Source organism: Rhea pennata, chromosome 4, assembly GCF_028389875.1.
Source record: "Rhea pennata isolate bPtePen1 chromosome 4, bPtePen1.pri, whole genome shotgun sequence".
Classification (NCBI taxonomy): domain Eukaryota; kingdom Metazoa; phylum Chordata; class Aves; order Rheiformes; family Rheidae; genus Rhea; species Rhea pennata.
Genome location: NC_084666.1, coordinates 27,961,983 through 27,986,360, shown reverse-complemented (window position 1 = coordinate 27,986,360; position 24,378 = coordinate 27,961,983). Strand labels below are relative to the sequence as shown.

The window sequence follows — 24,378 nt, the reverse complement described above, 5'->3', positions numbered from 1 at the left end:
CTGGGACTTCACTGCCTGACAATCAGAAGCTGGTGGAAGGGCGAGAGTTTCTCCTTTCTTCAAAGACCTTAGTAGCCTGGCTTCATTCTGCAGCTTTCTTAAAAGATAGATTCCACAGTCAACTTCCAGTTCCTTTTTACCTGGAAACAGATCTCTTTTTTATCTAATCACTTCATAAAGTGATGAAGGAAAAAAAAAATCTTAACAGCCAACCTCTTTCTTGGCTCTCTGGGCAGGTGGTAAGCTGTTTCAGGTAATGTCTTTGCTTCCCAGGAGGAGAGAATAATCTGTTACTGCAGCTCAGCTGATGGGCAATGATTTGATAAGCCATGGTAACTCCATATTATTAGTGATGTGCCCATTCTTCTGGAACTTACACAGTTATAGGGATTGACTCCACAGAAGAAACCTCAGTGGGTACATTTTGGCAAGCTACATTAATGAACCAAAATTTCATTCTCTGCGTAACTCTCTCATCCATTATACATGCTTTGGTGAGCCTCTTTGCTCTATTTGATTAGCTTTTTAAATGAGCCTGGCTTTTTTGAGGTTTCCTGCTGTGAACCCATGGAATACAAAGCCGAATTCTCAATTTAATAGCCTGAACAATGGGACTGTTTCTTAGATCTCATAACTATCTCAATCTTTAAATGAAATATTAATTCTCCAATAGTGAACACCAACTGGAAAATGATCAGTAAGACTTGACAAAGCACTGCCTTGAACTGAATGAGTTTGGTGTCAGTTTCCCATTTTTGTAGTGAACATAATGAATGCCAGCGTGCTGTATATTCTGTCATCCGGACATCTCCAGCTGTAGCTATACACACAAATCCAAAACAGATATATCTATTTCTTAACTAATTAATTATCTGGCATATGGGCATATGATTTACTGCCTACAGCTCTGTATGAACTTGCTTCTGAGGAACAATTTGATATGATGTACCTATATGCGCATAAAATGTATATTCTGTATTTTATATGGTATGTTTTATGTCTCTTAGATACTGATAGAGAGTAAATCAGTTCTTATTACAGAATAGATTAATCAAGTACTGTTTTAAAGCATCATGCTTTTTTTTTATTTTTTATTTTTTATTTTTTTTTAAGGAATCTTGGAATTGAAATAGTTCTTTCAGGATTTTTGAGGCTGTTAAAATGTTTCCAGTAAGCTAAACTTAAATTTGAAGATATACTAGCATATTTTAGGGCAGAAAGGACTAGATCTAAAGAAAATATGAACCTAACTCAGAGTGCAACCTGTAGCCTGGAATCAAGTGCTTGAATTTCCTATTCTGTGCCCTGGAAGGATGAGAGAAGGAGAGAACAGGGTGATTCAGGACAGTAATCCAAGAACCTCACATACTAAATGGAAATAGAGCTGTCACCTGGAGTTAACCAACAGGGAATGCCAAGCAGAAGTGTATGCCTGCCTATCTCCCTCCAGAGCATATGGACTGGCATCCAGATGAGTGCAATCAATCTATTGGGACACAAAGTCTAGAGACCTTTCCTGATGTTAGATAAAAGTATTCTTTAAAAGAACACAGAAAAACTCATTCTTTTAAAGCCACTCAAATGCTGATAGTGCTTAGTACACAACAGTCAGATGCTGGAATGCTCATTTGGGAGGTGGAAAAAATGGATTCTTTAAACATCTCCAGTCTTAAACAGCTATTTGGAAACCTACAAGTTTAAGGTAAAATTTAAACTCAAAGATCTGAAAGTATAGAATTACAAAAGTTACATGTACCAATGCACCATAAACCTCCCTCCCGTAATACTAATTTTCTGTTCCCCAGCCTTGCTGTCTGTAAATCTTATTATTTTAGGGGCAAGAACTGTTAAAAAGAAATTTAATAATACTGTCAGCTAAATTACATTCGGGAAGGTCATTTTTCTAAAAAGCAGTTCATTGTGTGGTACACCTGTCAGGAGAAGAAGGTGAATTTTTACCACTAGGAAACTATGAAAAGAGAACAAAAATGTTATTGTTGGAAAGGTGGGTTGAACATACAAACAAGCATTTGAGTAACTCCATGAAAGAAGCAAATGATTTATGAGTAATGATAACCATAGCTATTATAATTCTAGAGAGACAATAAAATAAGGGGAGGGGGGAAGAATAGAATCGAATTGGTAACTATGCAGTATTTTTTTTTAAACCTGACTTATAATGTATTGCCTAGTATTCTGCTGAGTGATATATAAATAGCTAATAATTTTTACTTTAATTTTAAATCATTGTTCATAGCTCTTTGGGGCTGACATTTTCCAGGCTTTTTCTATTTTTGTGGTAAGTGGAGGAGAAGAGCCTAGAGAGGAGGAAAGAGAATGTGAACAAAATCCCCTCAGCTAATCTTGAATTACGGGAAAAAAAAATACACTTTTCCGAAGGAGGAAAAGAAGTTCACTTTATTTTTTTAAAAGCTACAGAAAAAGTTACCGAAGTTTGAAATTTGAAAAAAAGCAGTCTTTTCCAATTATAGAGGTTCAAATTTTGATTTGGGGGAAAAAAAGCATCCAAGTAAACCTAGATTTGAGTGAGCATAATTTCTGAGCAGGTTTTAACAAATCTATTTGTCCCTATTTGTGAAATCAGAGCCCATTAATTTTTCCTTTTTTGTCTGACTATAGGACTCAAGCAAAGAGAAACTGCTGCTGAAATAACCTGCAGATAGGAGACTTTCAATTGCTTCTTTAAAATGCATATAGTAAACTCCTCTAAATTCCAAATAAATTATGAACATTCACTGGTGGAAAAATAGAAGCCTTCATATGCATAAATACGAAGATCTCTTGGGTTCTTCCAAAGGGTATTAGATTCAAAGGCTTACTCACTGTCAGGGATAGTGGAACAAAAATAACCTAGCCTGACTAGATGAAATTATGGTTAATTTCAAATGGTAGCTGTTTCAATAAAATCCATTACATTTCAGGGCTCTTACAAGTTTTACTTCTTAATTCCACTTCAATTTTCATTAAATGAAATGCTAAGAATTTCTCTTCTCAGCTCTTCTAGTTCCTTTTTCTTCTTACCTGTAAAGCTTCGAAATCCAAAGTCACTTTAGATTGTAATTGAAAGTTCATGTTATTTGTAGCCTTGGTTAATAAAGATTCCCTCCTGTCCAATCCTTCAGTTGCAGCCCAAGCGATCTGATTTAACCTGGCCACAACACAGGTGAAGGGGTGACAAGTCAGATTCTGTAACAGCAGAGGGAAGGGGTTGAGAATACCTGAGTGGTTATGGGCTGTGTGGCATGTAGGGTTGACAGAACAGAGAGTTTGGTTAGGGACAGGGGACCTGGAGTGGTAAAGAGTGAACAGTTGCCTGGCTGAAATGTGATCATATGATTAGCCATTTTGGTAAATGCAATAACCAAACTGAAAACAAAGCCCAGGAGATGTGGCAGTGGGGGTTATGTGGACTCAAGAGTCACTTGCACCAATAAGCTGATGAAAGAACAAGTCAATATGAAAGCCTATGAAGAAACAATTAAAAAATTTAAAATTAAATGAAAAAACAATCAATGTGGAAAGGAGTCTCCTTCTCAAGTCTAGAAGGTTTGTAGAGAACAAACTGAGGTGACTTCTTGCAAATGCACTTCAGATGTCGCCATGTTTTTGGCTTGAGGGCCTATAGCTAGTAGTAAGAGTGAGAGAGAAGAAAAGGAGCTGATGGGAAAAGCAGAAAACTTTCTTTTTTTCGTATAGGTCTCAGTTTGGGGAAGCCATATTTTGTTTTTTTTTTTTTTTCCTTTGGATATTGGCTAAGGAAAAGCTGTTTTATTTGTGATCCATCCTTAAATAGAAGAATGTTCTTCACTTCTTTATTTTTTCTTTATTGTCTTTAAGTAATTAACATGAGATGAATGCTTAAAAGTCACTGTTAGGAGTAGAATCCCATCATGTTCTAGCAGAGTTGCACAGTTTTTAATATCCTTTTCCTTATAATGTGAGCAGTGCTTTAAATGAGGGAAATTTATAGTAAAAAATGCTGTGATTTGTGTTAACAAGACAGCTTTTGTTGAAGTTAGAATACCTGAATAGTAAATGTGACTCTGCAGGTAAGGTTATTCTCACCGAATGTTTGCTCCTGGATACATTGAACTTGGTTAAAAGGTAGCAAGGAAAACGATTCAAGCTACAGATTTTTACCAGAGTATTGAAGAACAGCTGAACATCTGGGGAGATTATTTATGTTTTAAAGGGCCTCTTTTAATTATTTGTAATTAAATCTAGCTGAACTGGATATATAACAATTGTTGAATTATTTTAAATGACTAACTGTTAGCAAAAATTGCTTTTGCTACTTGGAAATTTTTCTTATGAGACAAGGCAGAGCAGTGCTTTTTTCTAGCATTACATACTACTCTGATATATTCAGAAAAGAAAATCAGTATTTTTAATTTTTATTACACATTTTTAAGTCCTATATATATTTGAAATGCTTACTTTATTATTTAGATTAGCTAAATACTTCTGTAATAGCCGCAAGTAAAAAGTAGATTCTCTTGCTATTTAGTTTGAATTTCCTGATGCTTACAGGATGTATATCCTTAGTGTTATGCAGCTGTTTTGATTTATGAACTAAAAATATTTCACAACTGTTCAACATAGAACTAAGCAAAGTCTGTATTGGTCTATGGTATAATAAACCAACTAGAAATTAAGTATAGCAATTACCTAAAATAATAGATATAGCTATATATTTAAAATCCAGTATTAGAGAAGGATGACAAAGAATATATCTATTTAGCAATGGTAGTTAAATTACATAATACTAAATAGAGAAAACAATACTTTTCTCCATTTTAGATATTAGTGAATATAAAATATAGTAGAAATATATTGGCTCCTATGAAGCTATAAATTAGATTTCTAAAGATGATGGTACTATTTGATGTGAATCTTCACAAGGGAAGATGTGATAAAATTATTAATCTTTTAAACAGAATGGTAGAAAAAATCCATGTTGGAGTTCCCCCTTAATTATGTGCCACAGTTATGATGCTGTAAGACTTCAGCAACCTACTATGAGTAAGATTAAAATATTTTTAGTTCATGGAAGTATTTATTTGTGTTGGATAATGGCTTTTTAGTATATTTATCCCCTTATCCTACAGCAATCACACCTTTTGTTTGGTTGTGTTTCTGTTATTTTGTTGCTCTAAGAAATTCTTTTATCTTATTTAATTGTAAATTTGAAATAAAAATTACTTTTTTTTTGTCCATGCAATTATACTTAGTATTAGCCTTCCAAAGCAAATTATTCTTTCAGGGTATGGTAATTTTGGTACTATTTTCCTCTTTTCCAGGGGTACTAGAAAACACATGCTTTTATTCAAATGGAAGTGAGGTCTTCACAGTTAACAGTGACATTGAAACATCTCATGATCCTTTTCCAAACATGGCTGAAAATAGTTCCAAGGTTCATCCCACAGGGGATCTCAGCTCACATCCCCTCTCCTGGACCACTACGCCTTTATCTCACATTGACCTAATAAACAAGAACTCAAATATATTTAGAGATACTTTCCAGGAAAATTCATTTAATCCTGCAACTCAAGACTCATTGCTCAATCCTGATCCTCCAGATGATGCTGTTTTGGCAGAGGTCCCTGAAGACAGCACCCAGCTGTTTGCCACTGCAAAGGAGGAGACGTGGTCCACTGACATATCATTTAACATCACAGAGAGGATGGCCAGTCTGCCTGTATTAAGTCCTACCCGTCCATCTGTGTCACAGAAAATGAATCAGAAGAAAAGTAAGTTTATATTTTATTTGGCTCCGTAATTACAACTTAGAAAGTGTAGAACATACTGTTGGCCTACCCCCCTCCACCTCTAACCATTGAGTTGTGAGAAATGAGACTTTAGACTATTTATCACACATATTCTATATTGTAAGCACTCAGTTTTTTATCAAAACATCTGATCAACCCTGTGGAAGAAGATGTAGTAATTTCTTTTAAGCATGAAAGCTTACAATACATTCTTCAATTGGTGAAAATCATGCGTGCTTACCAAGCCTGAAAATGAGTTACTGCAGGCTGTATGCAGTTTATATATTAGATTTTCTCCATTTTGTTAAAGTTATATGTGTGGTAAGTACCTTCCTGAACTGGAAACAAAATTACAGTTACAGTTTCAATTTTCTATAAATTAGTGGATAAATTCTTCTCTGATATGAAGCTGTTTCTCTATGGAGCAATAAAGTTGATGTTTGTGTCACTGTTTGACAGTGATATTTGTGAGAACTGTAATAAAAACATCAAGAAAGAATAACAACAAAACTAATGAAATATCTGTGATCAGTTTTTTTTTTTTGTCTAATTGTAACAGTAGGTGCATTTCATTGCGGCCATGGTCATTTAATACACGTATCATGCCAGTAAAAGGCTTCTTGATGTTTTTTGGTGACAAATGAAACACTAAGGTATTATATTTTGTACAAACAAGTTTGTTTCTCTTTAACTGCATGTCATTCCTCTGCTAATGATCCCATCAGAGCAAAAAGCAACACTTTTTCCAATTCATAGAGAGTACTGACATAGAAGAAAGGGGACAATCCATGATCTAAAAGTGGCATAATCTACTATATATATATATTTGAAATCTCTATAAAATGAGAATACTGATATTACTTATCTGAACTATCTAATGAATGTCCTATTCAGGTCAGAATAATCAGACTGAAGTCACATTAGAAATTGTTTGCTTTGCTGTTTCCTTCTGAAACATTCTACCTTCAGGGGTTTGCTGATCCTCTCTCCCTTTCCCCTGCCTTATCATCAAACAGGCAGATAAAAGTTGGGAAATGGAGAAGCTTCTCTGTATACCATTTCCCCGATCTTTCCGAAAAATAGGGAAAACCTTTCAGTAAGACTTTTTTCTTTCTTTTTTTTTTTTTTCCCTTTAACTTGGTACATGGAAAAGATTCTTTTTGAGGAACGTTTCAGTGAAAAATATATTTATCTTATATGAAAATAATTCTCACAAATTAGCCTAGCAATATGATAACTTAATTTGAATCAATGATTTGTCAGTTCTTTTTCAGTCTGCTAGACTGTGGTTATTCCACAGGTCATCTGAAGGGTTCTTTTTTTTTTCTGTAAGTCTGGGTAAGAAAAATGTTTAGCAAACAGAACCTATAGAACCTAGCTCTTGTTTTCTTCCCCCTAAACTGAAAACACGTGTGGAAGTGTTTATTTGTATCCTATGGTGATTTGTTTATTTACCTTTTTTGGTAACCTGATTAATTACCACTGCACTGAGCATAGAAGTATAGTGGGCTATATTACAGATACTTCTAACCTATATCATTTTTGATAATTATGATAGCAAAAGACACTCCAAAGTTAGCAGCCTGCTAACAAACATAGAGCAAAATTGCAAGGCAATATACTACTTGTTTTTCCCAACCAGAACTTCTTTTAAAATGTGTTGTGGGCATCTAAGTAACTATTCCTCTTCTGGAAGATAGTGTATTTGCATTGCAGACTTCATAACTGGGTAGATATCATATAGATATTAAGACTAAGATACATAAGACTTTGTATTTGTATGTGTTTGTATTCAACTGCCTAATCATCATATTTGAGATATATGGAATTCCAGGAAATACATATTTGATGGTGTAAAACTTTTTCCTTATCATGATGGAATGAACTATTGTGGATGTACATTTTAGAGATGGGTGTAATGTGTACATTTGTATATGTGAGGTGTTCATGGATATCTCCTCCTCTTAGGAAGTTGATAAAGTTAGTGCTACAGCATTTCAGGAAAACCTTATGTCTGGATTTCTAAACATTCAAATATTTGGGTTTTGATAGTATACAGAAAAGCACTTGTAGTCCATGATGGGATTTGTAAGCATATGCTCTATTTTCATAAGTGTGGTTCATTTTAAAAGAGCAGCATGACTGCAGCTAGCATAAAGCATATATGTTCAATAGACACAATTATTTGTGATTCTACTGTGAAGTTGTGGTTCCTTCTCTGTAAGTGGAACAGGAAGAAACTTTTTTCAAAGAGAAATTCTAAAGTCTGTGGATTTCTTAAAAAACAAAAACAAAACAACATAAACAACATACAGTTACATTTCTTTAAGTTACATACGCCCCTTCCCCCCATACACCATAATCTGGTATACTGTTAATCAATAATCTCTCAATATTTAGAGGCACTTTTCCCTTTTCAGGTGTTTTGTTTATTTGCATCACAGTGGAAATTGTCTTAATTGTGTGTGGGGGGGAGGGTTAAGGTATTTTTAGGATTCAAAAGAATTTGGTCTTGAATAACTATGCATTCCCATAGCTGTCCAAGGCATGGAGACAATGAATGCACAGGGCTTGTCACTATCTTATTCTTGTCCTGGCCTTTGCAAATTAACTCTTCCTACTTCCCATAGCTCTTTTCTTTGATCACTCCTTTTCTGCTAAGCTTGGTTTCCTGCAGAGAACATGGTTTGATGTCTCATGCAGCTCCACAAGAGTTCTTGTGCATGCTGTTGTGAAAGGGGCTGGGGAAAAACTGGGAGCAGAGAAATAAACTTTGCCATAGTGAGGCTGGAATAGCCTTTTGAAATAAAAAGGATATTTGGGGACAGATAAAACCAACTAAATGATAGTGGATCAAATCAAGTTTCTCTTGCTTAGTGTTTGGATCCCACTGTGACTACTAGCAAATGCCTAGAGAAGAATAAAATAGGGCTACCATACAGAGACACTTCAACATTATATGGTAGGAGCTTCCAGTGGTCTGTAGTGAGTCTTGATGAATATTTTCCCTGAATTTATGTAATCATTTTTGAGCCCATGTAAAATGGAGGTTTGAGCTTCCTAGGCAAGTCTCACAAGGAAATTCAACTTCAAATGAAGTGTGAGGCTGAAGTTTCATCATCATCAATCCTGGATCTGTGTGCTATTAGATCCTCCATCAGTACAAATTTCATTTGATTCAAATGCAGGCACATGAATGCGTTTCTCTTGGCTTAGTAGGAGTGCATAACATGGACATTGTGCGTATTTTGCCGGATGTTAAAAGAAAAATGATATCTCATACAATTTAGACTGCCAATACAAAATCAATCAGTTCAAATTTTCTGAACGTATCTGAACTTAGAGACACGTGACTAACATTTTTGGTCTAGTGTTAGTATCCTTAGCACTGAATTTGCTTTACTGTTAAATCACAGCTTCAACAAAAGACATTGAAAACACATTATTAAGAGGAATAATAAATATTGTGACTATATGGTATTCACTCAAGGCTTCAAAATAAATAAGACATTGCTGAGTTACTAACTGGAGAGGAATGAAATCTGGCTTTTTTTTTTTTTTTTTTTTTTTTTTTTTAGTATCCTTGAGGTTGAAGGATGTTCTTTGATAGAAACTCTAGTAAAGAATAGATTTGACGGGAAACAGAAAGGCACGGTAGAATGAGGAAGAGAAAAAGAGGCAGTCTTATGTGTTACCATGAAGGCTACAGAAAGAAGATAGAAAATCTCATTATGCCAATCTTTAAGTTCAGAAGGACAATAGTTGAATTAGAAAATCAAACAGCAGACAACCAGAAGTAGTGGAGATGGGAATGGCTTAGATATGAGGAGATACTAAATAGACAATAACTCATCCTTCCAGAAAACAGATGGCTGAGGAGTGAGAGGTTATTGTAAATATCTGTACAATCTTGAGTGGCCTGCAAAAGTTGAACAGGGAACAGTTGCTCACTGTTCTTCATGATATCAAGTGGGTACCCACTGTTTTTAGGTTATCAGACCTAAAAACAAGCAAAAGCAGATACTTTAAAATATGTTAAAAACAAACAGAAGGAGACACATTTTCACAGAATATCAATCTATGTCACAGAGCTCTTTGCCACAGGATGATGAGAAAACCAAAAAGTATAAAAGTGCCTGGAAAATTTCACGATGTGTTTGTCTGTTGGGAGCTTTAAACTTGCAATCTCTGACTCATAGAGTCTCTAGACTTTAAATTGCAAGTTGTTGTTGTTATAGGTGGTTGTGTCTTACATGCCCTAAATTGTTATATAACCTTTTCTCAATCATATGATGCTGACTCCTGATAAAGGCTAGCTTCTGAGCTAAGTGTATCCTGGGTTACTTCTCTGGCAGAAAGAAAGTGAAGGAATACATTTTTCCTGTTGAGGTTATTTGAGTTTGTGTGATTTTTCAGATTTAAAAGTGTTGTTTTAAAGGCATGGCTCATGGTCTTAAGTCATTAGGTTGGTTCATTGGAGGGTTTCCTGATAGCAAAAACATCAGGAAGGGAGGCTTAAGTGAACCAATAGGTTCAATAGGCTGTATGCATGGCATTTAAAGATTTATGCCATATTATTCTGTTCATCTGTCAATCAATGTGTAATAAAAAAGAAGGGTATACTAAATAATAATATATCTTAAAGAACAAAGGATGTTTTCTGTAGATAACTATCAGTAAAATTTTATCAGTTCTTTTTTCTCTTTGAGACAAAAATAGTTTGCAATTATGCAGCAAAGTGAGAGACTGATCAGGAAATCTCAAGTGGATTGGATTGAGAGGGATGTTTTCATTTCAAATGAAGCAGACTCCCTATTTTGCAATACTACTGCTTCGGGGAGACAAGGAGAGAGAGAGAAACAGAGACAGATTGACAGTCTTCCTAGGAAAACACCCTGTAAACTAGTGCAATATGCACTAGGACTAGAGATATTAATATCTAATTTTATTTCTTCAACTCACTGGTGTTCGTGTGTATATATATTTAATATCTCCTTTTTCTGTGCCAAATCTCTCATGCTTCTCTCCTAGCAGACAGTCAAGAAACAACTCTACCATTTCACAAAAAGGCTGTTACAGTGTTGTGATCTCGATATGAACAGTGATGTGACAAAGTGCTCTAAGTTTTGATCCTCTATCATACCCTTCTGTGCTTTGTATTATTCCTCAGCACGTGTAAACACTGTGAGGAACAGAGAAAACAAGAACTATTTTCAGCAGAGCCCCAGCAGAAACTGTAGCTCTTTATGGTGACTGTGACAGGGCCTGCAGCTTTTGATTGCTGCTGGGCAAGGATGACAGCAGCCTGGTTCCTCCAGCAGCTCCGCAGCTCCCTCCAGGTGCCCGGGCAGGGCCTGGCCTGGGCTGCCCCTCGGGCCGCTGCCACCACTGGCCGCTACTGTGGAAGGGGCGCAGGGCTGTCCTGATGCTGGGACCGAGGGGCTGGGCTGGCTGCAAAGGGTCCTCCTGGGGACGGAGACCCAGGGGAGGGGGCAGGAATGTGGGCAAAGACATGCTCTGCTTTGGGAGAATGTAAAGTGGCAGAGAGGGAGAGGGACTTGCTTCAGCGTGTCAGTGGAAGGTGGCATCGTCTGGTGGCAGAAGAGCTGGACTACCAGGGCATTTCATCTGAGGAGCAGATGGCTGCACAGTTTGAGGATACGCTGGGGAGTCAGGGGGGAGCTATGGGCCTCTAGACACTTTACCAGGAGAAGAACTGAGTTAAAGAGCAAGGTGGATAGAGATGAGGGATATGTTTTTCTAGCTCTGGTTTATTGTGAATGTACTTGATGAAGTGCTGGGGATGGTGTGAGTCCCAGGTGAACATGGATTTGGTTCTAGTTCAGCTCGTCCCTGCATTGCACAAGTGTGGAGGAGGATTGAAAAAAAACCCACAAACCCCAAGTAGTTGCTTGGAAGCAAAGTACCTTTGTGAAAGAGACACACTGAATCAGAGGACTTGTTAAGCAGAATTTCAAGAGGCATAGCATTTACGTTTGCTTGTTTGCTTCTTTTACTCTTTTGCTAAATAAAAAATTCTTATTATGCAAAGGACCCTTGGGACTTTAGACACATCTCTGCAGCTGAGATATTTTATTAATTTGCAGCTCTCTGCTCAGCCTTGAGGCCATCCCTCTTTATTATAATTTAACTATGTCTAATTTGTACATTAATTGTTTTTCTCCCTCCCCAGTACTACTTTCTTCGTATTTGGTGTTCTGCCACTATTAAGATGTATAGAGAACTGGCTTGACCCAGCTTTCTGTTTGGTAGAAAAGAGCAGTGTGAGGACCACTCTGGGGACGGTGGAGAGGGGTAGGTCACACAGGGCACAGAATCAAGACATTGCCTGTCTCCCTATCCCTGCTTTGTACTGCTCACGATAAATTCTTTTTTCTATGGATGCTACAGTATGTAATAACTGCAACCTAAGTCAGACCACAGGTTTGTATCTACCTAATTCCTAGTATCTAAAGCAGTGATCTAATAAATCATTTTGTCTTCTAGCTCAGTTTATATTTACTTATGCGTACAAGCTGGTATAGTCCTAGTTGTATTAAGGGTAATAACAGCAGTAGGCCCATGGTAGATACTTGGAAGTATTTTTATTTTCAACAAAACTATTTCAAAACATTGAAATGTTATTTTCTCTTGATGAGAAAATGGGTTTTGTTTTTCAAATCTTGAAATCCTTTATAGAGTGAAAAAAACTCTTGTGCAGCCTTGGTGAGTGTCCTTGTTTTACAGGTACATGGGCAGAGGCACGGAGAACTAGACTGATTAGTCCCACGTCACCCAGGACGTCAGTAGCATGCAAGGGCATGGAGAGCATTTTGCACATCTGAAAAAAGTTTAGCATAACTTGTTTAGCTGTGAGATAATTTTGACCTAATTTTATAGGGAAACCAGTGGTTGCTCTTTATGTAACTAACATAGGCAAGTAAACAAAGATTTATAAAAAGCAGAGTTGAGGGAAGCTATCTGAAGTCATGAGTGGAATTACATGAAAGAAATAAATAGACTTCGCATTCTGGGAAGAATAATTGAAATATGAGGATTTAACAATCTAAGTTTGCACAGACAACTTGCAGGCCTCATGTTTTTAAGATTTAAATGCAACCTGAACTGGTATGCAATTATAGGAAACATCATCGTAATTATGTTAAACTCTTAGACACCTGTATATTAAAGTACTCCTTTTATGCATAAAAACAGGGTGTTTTTTGACCTTTGATGCCTGTGAACATTTATCAGTATTCTTCTTAGTTTGCACAACAACCAAATACTTGCTATAATCGGAACTCTAAGGAATATCTCCTTTGATGTACATAGCTAAGATTGTCAGTGAACCAAAGCACTGAGACTCCAGTGGCAGAAACACAGTTAGTCTCTCAATGCATATTTTTAAAATATGGCCCCTAAAAGTAAAATCCAGTGATATAGACAGAAGAGTCAGTAGCAGCCCCTCAGAATAAAGGAAGGGCCCAAGAAGTCATATATCATGCTCTGCAACAAGTACTTTGCCAAGTGTGCTATCAAATTCAGATCCAGGCTGTAGTGTTTTTGGCTAATGCAAATGATCTTTCACAGACAATCATTAGGAACTCCCTAGCGAAACACTCACATGCCAATGAAAAACATAGCTGTAGGAATTTTACATAGGGAAAATGTGTTCTTCTAGGATACTTCTAGTATACAGTGTAGTACGATTCTATAGTTACTTTCCATAGGGAAAATTTTCACCTATTGAAAACACATTTGTAAAGTCGGAAATTTGTTGGACTGGTCAGAACTAAGCTGATCAGGGCTTTATAGATCAACCCCAGGATCTTAAGCTCCACCTGGAAATTTGTAAGCAGGAAACTGCAGTTTGTAAAGTACAGGTTTCACATGTTTGCAGTGTGCTGTTTACTAAGTGTGCTGCTGTATTTTACTCTTAGTTTCTGAACAGACTTTAGAGGGATGCTTGGGTAGTATATTCGTGTTGTCCAAAATTGAGGTGAGCATAATTTATCACTGGGGGATCTACTTAGAAAAGACAGTCATAATCTCTTACAGAACAGAGCACAAGAGTAATGTGACTATGTGGTGATTAACCAGAGATAACTGGGACAGCTCAGGCACAGTCTGTTCATAGTGTCCTATTCATGGTCTGCTGAGTACCTTGGCTTTTGTGCATCATTTACAAAGCACTAGTTTTTTGTTTTGAACATAACAGTATTAGCACATAATTAAGTGGTGTCAATCAAGCCAGAATTCATTTTCACTTATTGAAAACATACTTGTAAAGTCATGCACATCTTTCAAAACAATAGGAAAATGCAGTCCAGCCTAGTGTGCCATGGAAAATACTCTCTAATGATAGATCTAATCCTGAGGTTAATTTCATTTTGTGCTTTTTGTTTGTAATGGTAGGTCCTTAGAAATATGTCTCCAGTTTCTCTAAAGAACCTGTAATTAGGAAATTGCTGATTGAAAAACCATCTGGATCTGGAATATAGGCCAGCTCACATCTAATGGCTGTGGAGAAGTGTTTAGCCAGAACTACCTGCTTACAGCTGTGCTTGTCCAAGAGATTATAGAAGCAAATATGTGCCTCAGCCAAGAAGGGGAGTGGCTGGAAGTACCTTGTTGAAAAATGTGGGGCTCCAAAAATGAGTTTGATTGGGGAAGAGCCTGATCTTCTACAGTTGTCTTTGGTCAGGAGACTAACTGAGTTAGGATTTATGACAGCACTAAGCTCTGAAGAAAATGTATCTGGTTTAGACTGAAGAGGTGTTCCACAGCTTCCTCCATTTGGTAGTTTGTTGCAGATCACCTTTAAAAAAATTTTAGGATAGAATTTCAGCTCTGATCTAAAATGCAGGTTGTATGCTGCTCGTGGCTAATCCCCTCTGTTTGACTTGGGAGATAATGAATTGTTTTTCTCTATATACTTCAGGGGGTTAGTACCCTTATCACCTCTCCCTTTGGTACCTGCTGAGCACAAGGAAGAGTTGACAATCACTTGTTACTTTCAAATTGTGTAATTTATTGGCTGATCTAAGTTAAATGCAGAACAGTTGTTTTCAGCTAGTCTTGGACTAGTTGATGTGGGCCCATTGCTGGACAGGGCAGGGAGCTTAGTGACAAGGAATACAGAAAAGGCAGAGCTACTGAATGCCTTGTTCACCTCAGTCTTTACTGCTAAGACTGGCCCGCTGGAATCCTGGACCCTGGAGAACAGGGGGGGAGTCTGGAGAAAGGGAGACTATCTCTTGGTGGAGGATTTGGGGTTTGGTACCACTTAAGCAAAGTAGACCTACATAAATCCATGAGCCCTGATGGAATGCATCCATGAGTGCTAAGGAAGCTGCCTGATGAAGGGAGCAAGGCCACTCTTTCAAGAATGATTGAGGTCATGGCAATCAGGAGAGGTGCTTGAGGACTGGAAGAAAGCTAGGGTCACTCCAATTTTCAAAAAGGGAAAGCAGATAGATCCAAGGAACTACAAGCCAGTCAGCTTCACCTCACTCTGAAAAGGTGATGGAGAAGCTAATCCTGGATACCATTTCCAAGCACATGAAAGACAAGAAGGTAATCAGGAGTATTCAGCATGGATTCACAAAGGGCAAATCATGCTTAACCAACTTATGGCTTAACTGGCTGAATGACAGAGCTCAGGGGGTTGTGGTCAGCAGTGCAAACTCTACTTGGAGACAGGTAGCTAGCAGTGTCTCCCAGAGGTCAATACTGAGTCCATTCCTGTTCAAATTATTCATCAGTGACCTTGGTGATGGGATAGAGTGCACTCCTAGCAAGTTTGCTGATGATACAAAACTAGGAGGAGTGGTTGATACACCAGAGAAGTGTGCTGCTCTTCAGAGGGATTTTGACATGCTAGAGAGATGGGCAGAGAGGAACCTCAAGAAGTTCAGTAAAGGGAGTTCTCCTTTACTTCCTGAGTGCTGAATAGATTCAGGCATGAGCTTTTTATTTGCATAGTACAACTATACAATTTGTCAGTTACAAAGGAAATGAGAAGTATCATGGAGATGATGATTCTATCACTAATGAAGTTGTTAGTATGCTGTACTGGCATTTTTAATGTCAACATCGTTCAGGTCTCGTACACTGCTTTTATTATCAGTTTTGTCTTAACTACAAGTGATTGTTGGTGGTTAAACTCTATCTAGTTCTCTCAACTTGTTGCTGATTAAAGGGGTAGATTAATAATGAGATTATGATTATGTACTAGCTGGGTGTTTAATTTTGGTTTTGGCAGTTTTAGAATGACAGATTCCTTTAGGTCAGCTAGATGTTACAATATTTGCAAAAAACTTTTTATTTGATTCATCTTAAGTGTTTTGAAAATCAAATTTCAAAGGAAAACATTTTGAATGACAAACTGAAATTAACTATAGGTTACTTCTAAGAAGCAAGCCAAGAAAAGATGTGCTGAACAAGCTCAATGAGCTTGACTTCAATTTTAATTTTCATAGGCGATCAGCAACATAAAGTATGCTGCATCAATCTTGGCTGTGGTGCTTTGGCATTTTGAACAGTCCTACCCAATGCAGTTATTTAACAATTGAAACTTATATGCAGGTAGGCAAATAGTCTTCTTTCAGCAGTTTACAAAGAAGTTATCTCATTGTGAATAAAGGATCTCACAAACCTTTAAAGACACCTTTGATATTCTAGCTCTGGAATGTGTACGTGCTTTCTGAATAAAAATAGAATAACCCATTTTATGTCCTTTGTTGCGCTTTTACATCATACACATTAAAGCTTTGTTACACTCCAGCACAGGTGTGGGAGATTCATGTTACCCATGACACAGACTCTTCAAAAACAACTCATGTAGCACCTTTTAGCATCTTTGGATAAATTCTAGGTAACTTCTAGTTATAAATGTGAATACCATTCAACATACGTGGTCTCATACCATAAACTTCTTTTATTCTTTAAGCAGGTATTTCTGCTAACAGAAGAATATATGTACTAATCAGTGGGAACATCTTGTTTCAAAGTATTGAAAGAGTATTCATTTTTTGTGACTTCTAATGTGTTTTAAAGCAAAATCAGTTTGCTAAAATTGACATGAATTTGCAAAATCTTCTGACTGGACCAAATCTGCATGTTTTTAGGAGGTAAATGACCTAACAGTTTTGCGGTGCTGTAAATGGAATAATTCAGCCATACAGCTATACCAGACCATGCAGTGTGGGAATATGGTTGAAGATACTTGTTTTTCAATGATATAGTGAATAAAGAGACAAAATGAGCAGGTCATGAAGCATGATGAAAGTTCTGATTAATCTTGTACCACTCCAGAATACTTTCTTCATCCATAGTCACTTGCTCATTACACAGTGACCAGTATAATCAACATCACAATGTAGCTAAGAAGGGAAGAATCTGTCCCTTTTATTTGACTGGGATAGAGTAAAACCCTATAATTTTAGCATTTCTGTAATGGGGAGTGAATATAAATGTGAGATAGGAAGAAACTAAATACTGATCTTTGACTTCTTTTGGTAAATAACTTGAGTGGTAGCATAAGATTAGAGAAAGATAGTTATACAATAACCTGCTCCTCAGGAGGTCTCAGTCTCTAAAAGTTAGAAATTGATTTAAATTGTGAAACAGTATATTTTTATGCTAGTTTTTAAGAAAATGGGTATATAATAAAGGAATGTTTAAGTGGTGTAAGATGACTACAAAGGGCTACGAAGATGATCAGAGGGCTGGAGCATCTGCCCTATGAAGAACGGCTGCGAGAGTTGGGCCTCTTCAGCCCGGGGAAGAGAAGACTGAGGGGGGATCTTATCAATGTGTACAAGTACCTGAAGGGAGGGTGTCAAGGGGATGGGGCCAAACTCTTTTCAGCTGTCCCGTGTTACAGGACAAGAGGCAATGGGCAGAAATTGAAGCACAGGCAGTTCCACCTGACCGTGAGGGCGAATTTCTTCACTGTGAGAGTGACAGAGCACTGGACCAGGTTGCCCTGAGGGGTTGTGGAGTCTCCTTCCCTGGAGATCTTCAAGGCCCGCCTGGATGCAACCCTGTCTACCATGCTCTAGGTGACCCTACTGAGCAGGGGAGGTTGGACTAGATGATCTCCAGAGGTCCCTTCCAACCTTACTGATTCTATGATTATCTTTCTAGTTGTAAGACAATGGAAAATATTACCTGGTGTACATCACTGAAAAAAACTTTGATATTTGGTAAATAGCTGGGTGAGTTTATAAAAGCAAACCATCACAATGATATAATTGCTAAGTACATTGTTTTAGCAGGAAAAAAAGCAACTGCTGTAATTGCCTCAGTGGTGTTATGCAGTTGCAGTATGGCATGCGAAATGACAACCGGGAGAAAAGGAGTATGTGTGATAACCCATACAGATGTGGTCTCTACTATGAAAATGGTTAACAACCTCTGCTCTAAGAAATCATCATTTGTCTGCATTTGGGATGCTTTATCCAGCTGTTCACACAAGTAGCTTGCTTACATCAAGATAGGAAGCACTGAATATTTTGATTGCAGAGGAGTTATTCATAAAATCTCTAAAGCCTGAAAGTTAAGAAAAAATACTTTTAAACAGTGAGATTCTTATAAGCTTCTTATTGATCACAACTTATGTTGCATGAAGTCACTCCTAAAATTACTCCTAACTAATCCCAAAATACTTTACTTATTTAATATATTGGCAGAAATGTATTATAAGTGATTACTTTCCAAGCAGAAGCTTTGGGCTAATCAAAAGCTGTTGATATGTTTTGTGTACATGATGTTGTTTCTTTTTAGGCATTACTTTGAGTGGAAGTTTGAAATATTATTGTGGTTTTGTGCTAGTGTACCTCAAAAGATACAGAGAAATATGTGCATTTGAGGACAATCCTGGCAGGGACTAAAGATGTGTAAACTGTGTTTGGCAATTCATTTCTTATATTGCTTTAAATTCTTTCATGTCACTTTCCTTGTCCCACAGAGTTTGGAATCCCCCTCTTCTGCAGACATCTCATTAACAAGGTTTTATTTTTCTGATTTCATTATGACAGAGTGCCTTGGCTCACATTAAATGTTAAGGAGCCACAGAGGTCAAGATTGTAAAACATGTAGAAAGGAAAAGCACGTATTCAGAACAACACTTAACAAATGCTAAATTCATCTCCACTCAGAAAGCACTTAAGCACATGCTTAAAAGATGTTCTCAGCAGAGATGCTGTCTGACCTTAAGATTGAAATTCCAAATATAAGAAAGTTAAGGCTTTTCAAAAAGTGGTTGACATCGACCTCCCTTACTGTTTTGAATGGGGTTTACTGATGCTCAGTAATCTTGGAAGATTTGGCCATTTATCCCACAACCTACCTTTTCATCCTCATATGCAGTGTGACCCCTGATTTGAGGCATCCGATGTGTGTTTTCTTGGATTAATTCACCTCTAATTAGGTGTAGCTTTAATTTAAACTATTGTGCACTGTGAGTGTTTAGTGCCTGTGAAAGCTGTCTCATTTTGGACATCCAGTAGACAAGATTAAATTTTTCAATATGGCAATCTCAAATATTCAGTTTAGTGCTTCAAATTATATTGGAGAATAAAATTATGAACACTCTTTTTATCAGGAACGTTTACATCAACATATATAATTTTGAACTGGTTATAATTGCAAATGTTATCCCATCATTTAAGGAAATTTAATTTTGGAAAGATGACTAGGTACCCTGATTACAGTAACTATTTAGCATATTATTTGGATAAAAATGTATCTGCATTAGAATATATATTCTAACTGTTTCAGCATTCTGTGAGAGACAAAATGGAACTGAGTAGTAACTGACAACCAAAGTATAATAGTTCTTTATGCCTAAGGTAATAATGCAAAAAAATAGCTTATTACTATCAAATTTTAAATAGATGCAAGTGATTTGTGTCTGAATACTTAACACACTGATAAGCATTGTTAAAAATCTCGTATAAACAACTTTTAAAGATCTTATTTAAACGACAAGCTCTTAAGTGCAGCAAGCTTAGATGAAATCCAAGTAAAATAAAATAACAAAGAGAAAGAGAGTGCTACATGTTGAAGGATAAATTGTATATGCACTAATTATATATATAAAATAAATTCTAAGTACTGATTTTTTTGACTAGGGGATGAGAGAATGTATGTAAAGAAGGACATGCAAACTATATCTGAAAAAAAGAGATATCTTGACAATAAAAGAAGACTGTTGGAACTGCAGAATGAAGTTGACATTATAACACAGAAAGTAAAGGGAAGGTAAAGATAGAAAATGAAAAGGAAAAATAATTACATAAGAGGTAAAGTTGTGTAAAGAATAATTTCCACTGTGTCCTGAACAAGAGAGATTCTGGGAAAGAGACAGCAGGGGTCTCCAACAGATGGCAAGAATCATTCAGACATTGTTGAAGAAATGAAATGCATTCTTTGTCTCACTCTTTACAATGGCAAATATAGGACAGATGTCTGAAAGACAAGCATTTTCAGAAGTCTTGAAGGGGGAAATGCTAGGGGAAATCAGGATCTCATCAGAAAAAGGAATAAAAGAATATTTCATCTTTAACTAGATGATTTAAAAACAAAAATAAGTGAACCTGTTTCAACCTGAAAGTATGAAGAAAATTGTGACTTATGCTGACTGGTGTATTTTGAGCAATTATGGACAGATATCTGTGAAGTTTCTTTACCGCTTTCAAGCTGCTGTACAAAATACGTCTATAAAAGTCCTTGTCCTGGCAGAAACAGCTGTAAAATAGACAACAGAATACTTTTTGGATGAAGTGAGAGCTTTATACCAAAGGAAACAGTACAAAATGATGCAGAGATGTTGATCAGACTTGAGAAGAATCAAAAACATTTTTTTTTCCATTTAAGTACTTTTCTTCCACAGCTTGATCTTGATTTTATGTCTGTGTTGTCTTCTTCCAATTTATGCTCCTATATATTATGTAGCCTAACGCAGAGACTCATCAGAATTGTATTCTGTTGCAGGGACTATCCAAATGAGTTAATTTTGCTACTATGTCTTTCACATGTTCCTCTCTCTTCCTTGCTTCTGTCTAGCTTTCCTTACAGAAGAATGGCCTAAAATATCTCTTCCTTTAGACTTGCTATTCCAACTTCACTGCATGTTTCCACATGAGTCTGAGTACAGTGCTACGTATGTCTCTATCTCTAGTTTGCTTTAATGGCATGGGGTTTATTTTTCTCAGCATAGGCACTTTGATGCAGTGAGAAACATGTAAAAATTATCTAAAGCTGACATGCCTAAGTGGGATTTGAGTTAGCTAAAGAAAGGTTTAAAGAGTACAGCAATGCACAAGGCAAAACTAAATCAGCTTTACAGAACTGTTTTAGTACTTTAATTACTCTTTCATGTACTTGAATTTGGAAAGAAAGACAATATTTTTATTGGACCAACTGAGAAAGCTGTGAAAAACAGACACATCTGAATGAGCATAATCTCAAATCACATAAGGGGAGGCAAAACCCAAGGGAAATGAAGTGAGAGCAGCTATGTCCAAGTTTTATTGTAATTATGAATTCATGTGAGATTAAACAATACTTGTTAAGCAGTGAAAGCTGTTGGCAGGAGGATGGTGTGGTATGGTTTAACCATTGGTAGAACTCACAGGAGAAGACACTCATAAACCATTTGAATTTATCTGCTGAATTTTCCTTTGACAGCGATGCTAATCATACTTTATTCTGTATCAGTTGTTCTAATTAAAGATATCTTTTTCCTTCAGACCTTACTTTTCTTGTGGTTTTAAAGATTATGACTACTACAGTATTACTACTTTCAAAGGATCAAAGGATTTTGTTAGTTGTTTATAGTATAATTAGCTTCTTAAATTTCTTAAGATTTGTTCTCTTCAATTTAGCTTTTCCAAGGGATTGAAAGGAATAAAGGAATAACTTCCTCCCTGCACCCCTCAATCCCACCAGTGTTTTTTTTTTTTTTTTTTTTTTTTTTTGAATTGTAAAATTGTTGGCATTTTTCCTCAAAAATGTTTGTGTATAATTTGTTATTTTCTTCTATAGTGTAATAAGACTGTGTACTATTCTATAAGGTTTAGCTGGTGTTTTCTGTTATGGTATAACGTGTCCCAGAAGAGAAAAAACACATAAATTTGCTAGTAGTGTGGAAAAATTGCAAGGAAGTGTCTGAAAATGTATTTAAAATGTAACAGTAACCTGACATACATCCTCAGCAGCCAGCAGGCTCTCTTGTGAGGAACCTGATGCTGCAGTGAATTGTGGAAATTGTGTTTTCAATTCAGAGTTCAAATAAAAAATTGCAGTTACTATGCTTTTGTTGTAAAATTGTTGACTTTAACTACTGATATTTGAACCAGGAGGAAAACAGCTTGTATATCTCCCTACTGACTGATTCCAAAGGATAGATTCTAATTGCAGGCCTGTATTGAAATGTTTCATAAGAAAATCAAATAGTGAGATGCTTTTCCTGAGTTACAGAGAAAACATCTGAAATGCAATTTTGGTCCAAAGTAGACTATACATGAGAAATTCATAGCTGGATAAAGGCCAGGAAGTCTGTCTGTCTTCTATTTTAATTGAAATGAAAAATGTAACAAGATGTCAGTAAATAAGAGATATTGAAATATATGAAGACTTTAATGAGTTCTGGAAAAAGTTTTGCTGAAAAGACCAGATTCTAGGTGGAATGCATTACTCCTTTGATCTTCAGGAAAAGTCTGTGAATCCAGATATGCAGTAGAAACAGGACACGGGGAAAAAAGGCATTATGTGGCTTCTTATATCTGAAATATGAGTTTTTGAAATCAGAGTCACAAGATCCTTTTAAAGTTATAAGCACATGCCAACTTTTGGATTAGAAAAAGACTGATTGTGAAGATGGTTCCCAAATCAAGAAGTCTGTGAGTTGCTGCTATAGGAAAGTTAGACAAGCTTCCAAGTTAGAATGGATGAGTTTGGTTTGATTTTGCTCTTCTTTACTGGGATTCTAAGAAATTTTAAAGACACTTTCAGATTAAAAGCAAGATTTGTTCCAATATTGTTAGAGCTGTCGCTAGGAAAAAGCTGGGTGAATGTTGCCTTTTCTTCCTAGGTTCCACCAGAGGTGCCTTTCTGAGGCTTTACCAGTGAATTTAGTATTTAGAACAAGCAGGTTCAGTAACAAAGTGGGTGATGATCACTACTGCAAACTAAACACTGTTTTGTTCTCCATAAATGCCTTAATGATGTTTAAAAGTGCTTCTGATTAAAGAAGATTATTTTGTATTTGAAATCCCAACAAACTTGACCTGGGATATGAAAATCAGACTGAATGCTTTCATTTTCAAGAACTTTCATGTACCTTATTATGCTTTGCATATCTGAGACAGAGATTTGTTTTGCAGATCTGCTACGATAATCCTAGTAAGAATATATACTTCAGCCAGGATCAAGGCCAATTCATGCTGTTCATCCCATTAGCTTTAGCTGAAGACATCATTTAATTTCATAACATTTTTAATTACTAATGCAAGAAGGAAGAATTCCAGATCTGTTTGTAGGATGTGCTTTAGAAGAAGCATGCATTCAGAATGTAGAGTCACATCAAACCGATATATCCATGTTTAGAGTTAAAATGTTCTTTCACGTCTCATTGACAAGAATTGATTCTGCTAGTGTGATTTGATTTTTCATAACTGTTTCAAAGTGTTTTACAGAGCTCAACAGTGTTGACATTCTGCAAAAGCACTGCTTTAGCTCCTATGAGCAAGCTCTGTTCTTACACACTAGCTCCTGCCACTACACTGTCCCTTCTTTTGTCCTAGAACAAATGTTTTGCTGCCAAACAGCTATTCAACTCAGTGATCTGAACCAAGATCCCCTCTTCTCCTCTTTCTCCCCCTCAAAAGAGAAGGTTATTTTTCAGGTCGGGCAATTTGCAGAGCTAGTTGATTGTGTGGTCAGGACCACCAGTAGGTGAAGAATCATGACCTTATTGTTACAGACAAAGTTGAGTGTTTAAAGACTAAAACTATTGATCTACCTTAAGCTGCAGTTCTAGTTTTGTTTCATGGGGACTGCCATGAGCATTGCCTTTTTGGAAGGAATGTAGGTGGTTATTCTCATTATTAGTTCAGTTCTCTAGTCCCCTTCACTTATGTAGCTTTGCAGATACAGTCCATGATTGGTGCAATCTGGAAACAATCCAAAGAGGGGAGAGGGAAAGTGGAAAAAATGTGGTTTAAATTAGTTTCAGCAGAGCTGAATATGAAACCATAGACTTGCATTGCAATTGCTGGAATAGCAGGAAGCCCTTTCCTACCAGTTTAGTCCATTTGTCATTAGCCAGTGATGAACAGAAAACTCTTCATTTATATGCACATCAGAAATGACCCATATTATCAGGAATCACGCTGATCAGCAGCATTTTCACATGTTGTTATTGCCATTCACTGGTCTTTTTTCCAAGGTAATCCTTCTTCCCTCTTATCTATTTTCTACTTATTTTGTAACATGTTTGATATTAGTATGTTATCCCATCAGTCAGATTCATTCATGTATTTTATTAGCATTCTGGCACTGGAGTGAAGAATAGTTTATA

The 24,378-nt window shown here is 36.6% G+C and overlaps 1 protein-coding gene across 7 annotated transcripts in view; it reads left to right on the top strand.

Annotated features, from left to right (window-relative positions):
* Window positions 1–24,378, top strand: part of CORIN (corin, serine peptidase) — a 151,820-nt gene that overhangs the window by 21,100 nt on the left and 106,342 nt on the right. For all 7 annotated transcript variants that reach the window (XM_062575517.1, XM_062575519.1, XM_062575522.1 and 4 more), the window contains exon 3: window positions 5,322–5,771. In XM_062575517.1, the coding sequence (XP_062431501.1) occupies window positions 5,322–5,771 (450 nt within the window). The remainder of the gene's footprint in view (window positions 1–5,321; window positions 5,772–24,378) is intronic.